The 8,688-nt window shown below is 33.6% G+C and overlaps 1 protein-coding gene across 1 annotated transcript; it reads left to right on the forward strand.

Annotated features, from left to right (window-relative positions):
* The first annotated feature begins 245 nt into the window (after positions 1 to 245).
* Positions 246 to 8,289, forward strand: LOC111375514 (ankyrin repeat-containing protein ITN1-like). The gene is made up of 2 exons (XM_022998350.1): positions 246 to 668; positions 7,508 to 8,289. The coding sequence occupies exons 1-2, from the start codon at positions 345 to 347 to the stop codon at positions 8,153 to 8,155; spliced, it is 972 nt and encodes a 323-aa protein (XP_022854118.1). The 5' UTR covers positions 246 to 344; the 3' UTR covers positions 8,156 to 8,289.
* The last annotated feature ends 399 nt before the right edge of the window (positions 8,290 to 8,688 follow it).

An 8,688-nucleotide genomic window follows, 5' to 3' on the forward strand; every position in this document is an offset into this window, starting at 1 on the left:
GCCCAGCCAAATGTAGATGTAGGCTGACCATACCATGGCCTATGATGGACCCGGCTGTGCTTTCATTGGTTAAGGTACATTTTGATACCTCTAAGTCAATTCTTGTTTTGCAGTTCTAGAATTGGGGTGCAAATTAGGTTGGCGGATATTGAAATTCCTCGGTAAGTATCATCTTCCTATTTATATATTATTTCTGCTACATATGAATTGAAATTTTTCTTAATTTTCCAGCTCCAAAGAGCTATTACATACACGAGAGGAAGTTAGTCCATGTCGAAGTTCCAAATCTCCTAATTGTCGTGTTTAAAGAAGTGCATCGTCTGAACAAATCAGAGCTCGATAAAATGGACATGAATACAATAATATATGATGCCATAAAGCATGGAATTCATGAATTTATAGAAGAAATGATTAAATATAAGCCTGAAATTATATGGGGAAGAGATAAAAAGAAGAGAACAATTTTTTCACACGCAATTGCTTTGCGTCAGGAGAAGATTTATAGCCTTATATTTGATTTAGGAACAGAGAAGAGGATAATTACAAAGAAGCGTGATATTTCTAAGAACAATCATTTACATCTTGCTGCAAAATTATCTCCTCCTCCTCAACTTGAGAAGGTATCTGGAGCAGCCCTACAAATGCAAAGGGAACTGCAATGGTTTAAGGTAACGTATTTGTGTATCCCATTGTGATTGTTATTCGAGTCAAAACATCCTAATTTTCATCATCTTATGTTGTTTCTTCTGATACACAGGAAGTCGAGAGCATAGTACAACCCAAACTCAAAGAGGAAAAAAAATGCGATCAACAAAACACCCAAAATGTTATTCACTGATGAACACGAGAAATTAGTTAAAGTAGCAGAGGACTGGATGAAAAGCACAGCAACATCATGCATGATAGTAGGCACTCTAATTGCTGCTGTAATGTTCACAACAGCTTTCAAAATACCAGGTGGTAATAGAAACGACACAGGATTGCCGACAATGCTGGAAACTCAAAGAACTCCATTCTTGATTTTCATGATTTCAAATGCCTTGTCGATGTTCAGTTCGACTACGTCGCTGTTGATGTTCTTAGGAATTCTTACGGCGCGTTATGCAGAAGAAGATTTTCTCAAGTCCTTACCTAAGAAATTAATAATTGGATTGACGTGTCTGTTCTTTTCGATTGTTACCATGATGGCATCCTTTGGTTCTGCATTGTATTTGATTCTGCATGAGAAATTGTCCTGGGTTACCATTCCGATCATCATCCTCTCAACAATTCCAATAGTAATTTTCTCCATCTTGCAGTTTCCTCTCTTGATTGAGATGACAATTCAGACTTATGTAGGCGGGATATTTGATAAACCTAAGAAGAAATCCTGTTTTGCTAAGTTTCGAGCATATGGTTGAATAAATAGTATTTGATACTATTGAGGAAGAAAAATAATATTATTAGTCATACTATATGGTACTACTGAATATGGTGCCCCAATTGTGTTCTTTGTTCATTTTGGTTTCTGTCATTTTAAATGTTGATGTATCCATGGTGTTTTTTTTTTTTTTTAATAAGAATTCAACTTGTTGAAGTACTTTTCTTTTAGCCACACGCCATTGATGAATTGTATTTCGCCTTTATTAAATTAGAGCTTATGTGCCTGTTCTAACAATCGTTGCCTAACAATATTGTTTCCCTTGTGCCTCATTTTAATAGGAAAAAAATTGATTATTATTTCATTCATTAATCATACATACACTCATTCATCCATAAATAAATGCAATCATTAAAATAAGCACATAGAACGACTCTAGGAATCGATCGACTATGAACTCATGCAATAAATCAAGAATTAGACTTACAACACAAACAATTCTAGACCTACGCTGGTCCGTTAGGATTAGGAAAAACAAAAACAAAAAAACAAAAAAAACAAAAAAATCAAAATAAGTTTAATGGACAAGATCTTTACCAGATTGCTATGTGTCGCATTTCTAATCAATTGTCACAAAAGTGTTTAGAAGTTACACGTATTCCAAGCAATAAATTTCTTTATCTTCTTGCTTGAGTTTGATTGATTTGCAAGCTTCCAACCCATCCAATAATAGTTACTGTCTTGATCTACAAGCTTTTAACCCTGAGCTCTTCTCTCTGATCTTCTCCAAAACCTGGTTGCACTTGATTTGTGGCACCAATAATGGAAGCTGTATTGGTATATGTATGTACTTTCACAGCCCATTAGATTTATGTATATAGAACTAAATTGCCTTGTCCATTGTTCCAACACGATTGGGATTCAAATTATAAAGGAAACTTGATAACCAAGGTATGTTGATAATAAAATTATGTGATTGTAAAATAAGTTGTGACCCGTAAAATTTGTGAATTGTGATCGAGAAATAATACGTGACCTAGTAATTTGATAATTCATGATCGATAAAATAAATTGTGACATAAAAAATTTGTGATTTGTGACTGATAAATATTACGTGATAAATTAATTTGATAATTGTGATCGAAAAATAAGTTGTGACATATAAAATTTGTAACTACTACTATAAATTGTACAATATTGTAATCTTAATATATTTAATTAATGAAATATTTTTTAATGTATTATTTAATTAATTAATCTTAATTAAGATCTAATTTTTGAAACTTTAAAATTATTTTCTTAATTTTGAAATTGTTTATTATAACTACCTTATATATGAATTTTTTTTTCCCTAATAGATATGTACTTTTCCCTTTGATGCTTAGCACTAGGCCGATTATGATTAGGCCCAATTAAGTAAACATTATAATGTCGAAGTGCCCAAGTTTATTTCAAGAAGTAGGGCCACCTTGCTTCAATGTTGCTCTGCCAACATGGTTTGAGGCTATGTTTGAGCTCCATTTTTTGTGAAAAATGAATTTTGTAATAGTGATTTTTTTGAAGATTGTGGGAATAAAGAGTAAGAGAAAAAGTATCCATGTAAAATTATTTTATTGGGAGAATGTGGTTAAAAATAAGTTATGGAAAAATTTTATTAATAAAGTGTTGCTTTTACAACTATTTAAATTAGATAAAAAAAATATTTTATTTAGTGAAAATTACATAAATTTTTCAGGCTGTTGTATAAAATTTCTTATTTCACTCGCACGCTACAAAACTTATTAAGAGGTGTAGCATAATCTCTTACACTTTGATTTTTATTTGCGTATCTAAAAGATTTGAGATTTTACTTATCAAAAAATTAATTAATCCAAAGTTAGGTTACATGTTTTCCTCTTAAATTTTTATTTTATTTTATTTTATTTTCATGTAAATACTTTTACGTTCTCATGGTTAATTTAATTAAAAAGAAGAAGGGAGGAGGGAATTTGAAATCATTTTAATTAGGAACTTTTTTGTTTTCCAAATTTTATTTTTATTTTTTGTGAATTTTGTTTGTCTACAAAATGTGCAGCACATTGTTGGCCCTCCAAGAAGTTGAGAACAATTGCTTGGAATACACCAGTTCTGCGAAAAAGAGAGAGGAGACAAAAAAGTAAAAGTAAATAAATAAATAAATAATTTACCTTACTTAAGCATAGAGTAATTCTATATTATGCATCTATAAAGACTAATTGCCCTTCTTAATTAATCATAGCATACTTAGAAGTGTTATCCCAGTGAGAGAAGATGACAAAATTAAAGTCAAGTAAGATGATTTTAATTTACTTTGCATTGTTTGTTGGGTCTGTGGTTTTTTCTAAAGTTTCTTTTTTGTCTCGAGTTCTATTATAGAATTGCTAGTTTTATGCTTTGAATAAAACTCCTGAAGTAACCAAGAATGTATTACTTTTTTGTGGTCCCCTTACAATGCAAGGCACTTCAACTTTCTCGACCAGTTTGAAAACACTGTTTGTCACCCAACTTACAGCATTGTTTCATTTAGTCATCAAACTTTCTTTTCTTCTGCTTTAAGTTTTTCGCTGATTTTTCATTTTGATTGGTGAACAGATAAAAAGCATAATCTAGCAGGTTTGGGAATTGTGCCAGAGGAGCTAACTGAAGATAACATTGAATCTTGGAAAAATTGCTTGAAAAATTATTTGGTTGGGAATGGGCTTTGGGGTGTTGTCTCTGGTCAGGAGATTGAGCCAGGTAAGACAAATAAACAAGTGCATGAAGAATGGAAGAAAAAGAGTTCTCTGGCTTTGCATGCCATTCAACTTTCATGTGGACTAGCATTATTTTCTAAGTTTAAAGATCCCCACCTTTCTGCTCAAGATGCATGGACTCATTTGGCTGAGAGAGCTTCGGGAAAGGCACAACGGCCAGTGCCAGTCTTAGATTATGTTAAAGAAAATCCAATTGAAGATAATGGTAATGTATCAATCTTTGTGATAAACTAGCTTGTCTAAAATCTTATCATATTAGAAGAAACGTGAAATTGCAATATAGTTTCTCAATCGTTAAAAATGAGCAAGTTAGTCATCAACCTTTCATTACAGTTTCACACTCAGTTCTCAAAGACCAAAACCATTCAAATCTCCATCACATTGTCATGTAAACTTGGGTAAAATTTTAAGTGAGACATTCTTCCACAAGAACAATGAGGTCGAGCGAATTTTCCCTCTCATTTATTTGATCTTTGTATTTGACACAACACCCTAACATACAGGTTGACTTCATTGTTTCCAGGGTCGGGAGAGTACTTTGAATACAAGCCCTTATACAAGGCAATTGAAAAAGGTAACTGGAAGGATACAGAAGTTTTCCTTCAGCAGAAGCCAGGTGCCATTAGGGCAAGAGTTACATTGCACGAAGATACAGCTCTGCACATTGCAATTTTGTCTGGACAAATTTCAATTGCAGAAAAACTTGTAGAATTGATGAACGAGGATGACTTACAACTGATAAATGATCATGGCGCTACGGCCTTATCTCTTGCTGCGATTTGTGGTGAGAAGAAACTTGCTAAGGCTATGATACGTAAGAGCAAAAATTTAGTTAGAATGGCAACTGTAAATCATGAAGACGGGCAACTTCCTGTGATAGTGGCAGCATTGTATGGACAAGATGGCATGGTTCGTTATTTATACAGTGTGACGCCAGAACATGAGCTAAGTCCTGAAAAGGGTGATAATGGAGCCACACTACTTAACTGTCTTATTACAGCTGAAATTTATGGTAAGTGAACGCATAATGAGAAAAGTCTAATCACACCCTGCGTTGAGTCCGTCATTTGCAGATCAACCTAATATTAATGCACATATAAAATTAGTCAATATCAAATATTAATTTCAGCCACAATTAATAACTACTATTCATTATTATCCATGGGACCAACTAGTATTCCTCTTTATAAATTGATTTATTAATTTTCAAATGGAGGCTATATGTTTTCTGATTTCATTTTACTAAAAGTTGTGGTTGTGATTGAGATTAGGCATAATCCCCACGACATGGATACCTAATTCTGGCTGTTTTCTTAATGTAGATGTTGCTTCTAAGCTATTGAAAAGGTACCCAAAGCTGGGTGTTACCCCAGATCCTAGTGGCTATTTTGCACTCGGAATATTGGCTCACAAGCCCTCTGCATTTTATAGTGGGACTAAGCTTAAATTTTGGGAAAGATGCATCTACAGTTGTAAGTATACAAATGCTCTCCTATTAATTTCATTCACAAACAATGTACCACAAGAGCACATTTAGATAAATTTTAGTTTTAGTACAAAATTACAAACGAGCTATAAATGCACATGTTGAACATGATCGTTTTGAAAATTATTCCTTGTCTGGACTTTTTACACAAGGTTTAAGAGTACATTCACCTTCGGAAAGTCATCATGGTTCTCATGACAATGAGCATGTTGAAATGCAAACATCAAGTAGTATTGATGATCACAATATTGAAATTGAATCATCCGATGGAGATACGACGGAAAGGAAGGCACATGGAGGCCTAACTATAACTACTCGAGGTACATCGACTTATATCATATTCATATTCCTCCTCTTCTTGTTCAAGTCTTCTTCATACACCCTAAATTTAGTTTTAGAGATACAAATCAGGCAAGGATGACTCCTGGACCAACCCTAGCTCAGCTAGGCCAATCCGTCCCGGGTCAAAATCTTTTTTAAATTTATTTTGAACATGTAGACCCATGGATCTTCGAAGTGGGCTGACTATGTCATGGCCTATGATGGGTTCGTCTGTGCTTTCATTAAGTGGCATTAGGCTTTTATAACCCAGTACATTTTGACACCTCTAAGTAAAGTCTTGTTTTGTAGCTCGCAAATTCGGTTGGGGGATATTGCAATTCCTTGGTATGTATTATCTTCCCATATATAAAATTTCTGCTATGTATTGGAAATCGATTACATATGATGGACTATTTAACATTAGTTTTCTTAATTTTCAGTTCCAGAGATCAATTACATATATCAGAGGAAGTTAGTCCATGTTGAAGTTGCGAAATTCCTAAGTGTCGTGTTTGAAGAAATGCCACAACTGAGCAAATCAGATCTTGAAAAAATGCACATCGATCAAATAGTATATGATGCCATAAAGCATGGAATTCTTGAATTTATAAAAGAAATGATTAAATGGAATCCCGAAATTATAAGGAAAAAAGATAAAAATGGGAAAACAATTTTTTCGCATGCAATTGTTTTGCGTCAAGAGAAGATTTATAGCCTTATATTTGATTTAGGAACAAAGAAGAGTATAATTGCGAAGAAGCATGATATTTTGAAGAACAATTTTTTACATCTTGCTGCAAAATTATCTCCTCCGTCTCAACTTGAGAGGGTATCTGGAGAAGCCCTACAAATGCAAAGGGAGCTGCAATGGTTTAAGGTAATGATGTGTGCTCGGCTGAGTGCGTGTATGTGTGTGTGTGCACGCGCGCATGTGTGTATCCCATTGTGATTGTTATTCGAGCTATCATATCTAAAAGTTTAAACTATTGAAAGATATCATATACTTATTTATTCAATTTTATATCATGTCCATGTTTGTCTCCTTTTAAAATAAATTTTTTAATGTTCATACTATTTTCAACCATACATTCGTACAATAAAATAATTTGCACTTAAACCCAAAACTTTTCCTACTTCCAAATTATACATTCTCCAAAAACACTATTCAAAACATCATTTTTTTCGAAATAATAACCAAGGGCTAAATGTTCTCTCTCTGCAATACATGTACAATTTTTATAAATAAGTGATAATTATTAAAGACGTAATTCACATAAATAAGTTTGTCTTGTTTCTAAAAACTTAAGCTTTAGATGAGGTAATTCAATATGTATTAATTAGGTAATGGTCCCGAGTTCAAGTCGTGTCACCCTCTATTTATGAAAAATTGTGCACATGATTTCATCCCAGAGTGGAGTCTCAAGTGACTGACCATATAGTATAGTTTTTTTCTTCCATATTAAGAGGCGAAATTGGAATTCATGACATTTTATCTACTCTAATGCTACGTTGATCTATCTTATCCAAAATTTTGATTCATCATCTTATGTTGTTTCTTCCAATACACAGGAAGTCGAGAACATAGTACAACCCAAACTCAAAGAGGAAAAAAATGAGTTCAACAAAACCCCCGAAATGGTATTCAGAGATGAACACAAGAAATTAGCCAAAGAAGCAGAGAACTGGATGAAAAACACAGCAACATCAAGCATGATAGTGGGCACTCTAATTGCTGCTGTAATGTTCACAACAGCTTTCACAGTACCAGGTGGTAATAAAAACGACACAGGATTGCCAACAATGTTGGAAACTCAAAGGACTCCATTCTTGATTTTCATGATTTCAAATGCCTTGTCGATGTTCAGTTCGAGTACGTCACTGTTGATGTTCTTAGGAATTCTAACGGCGCGTTATGCAGAAGAAGAATTTCTCAAGTCCTTGCCTTTGAAATTAATAATTGGACTGACGTGTCTGTTCTTTTCGATTGTTACCATGATGGCATCCTTTGGTTCTGCTTTGTATTTGATTCTGCAGGAGAAGTTGTCTTGGTTTACCATTCCGATCATCGTCCTTTCAACGATTCCGATAGTAATTTTCTCCATCTTGCAGTTTCCTCTCTTCATTGAGATGACAATTCAGACTTTTGGAGCTGGGATATTTGATAAACCTAAGAAGAAATCTTGTTTTGCTAAGTTCGGAGCATGTTGGCAAGGTTGAATAAATAGTATTTGATACTACTGAGGAAGAAAAAGAATAATATCAATCATACTATACGGTACTGCTGAATATGGTGTCCCAGATGTGCTCTTTGTTCATTTTGGTTTCTGTCATTTTTTAAATGTTGATGTATCCATGGTGCTTTTTATTTGAATTCAACTCGCTGAAATATCATTTTCTTTTATCCACACGCTGTTGATGCATTCTATTTCTCCAGTATTTAATTAGACCATATGTGGCTGTTCTGTTGGAATAAAACAAATTTGACCCTCATATTTTCTACAATAATTCATGTATTGAATCCAGTCAAGTGTCTCATAGAATTCCATTGTTTGGGGAATCATCTTGAATTCTTAGCATGTTAATTCAATTATTTCCATAATTAAATCCCACTTTTTTTTTTTAAAAGCTATCAAAGGCGCCTAATCGGACTTATATGATTCAAGCTTCCGATAGTTTGGGGCCAATATCTCGGATCCATATTGTCCGATCCAAATATTATTTTACATTTATTCCACTAAAAGTCCACAATT

This window comes from Olea europaea, chromosome 2 (assembly GCF_002742605.1).
Source record: "Olea europaea var. sylvestris chromosome 2, O_europaea_v1, whole genome shotgun sequence".
NCBI lineage: Eukaryota > Viridiplantae > Streptophyta > Magnoliopsida > Lamiales > Oleaceae > Olea > Olea europaea.

Excerpts from the sequence above, each read along its gene's own strand:
- LOC111375514 (XM_022998350.1), top strand. The coding sequence starts at position 345 with ATGGACATGAATACAATAATATATGATGCCATAAAGCATGGAATTCAT. Across the intron at positions 669-7,507 it reads GGGAACTGCAATGGTTTAAG|GAAGTCGAGAACATAGTACA; the intron begins GTAACGTATTTG and ends TCCAATACACAG.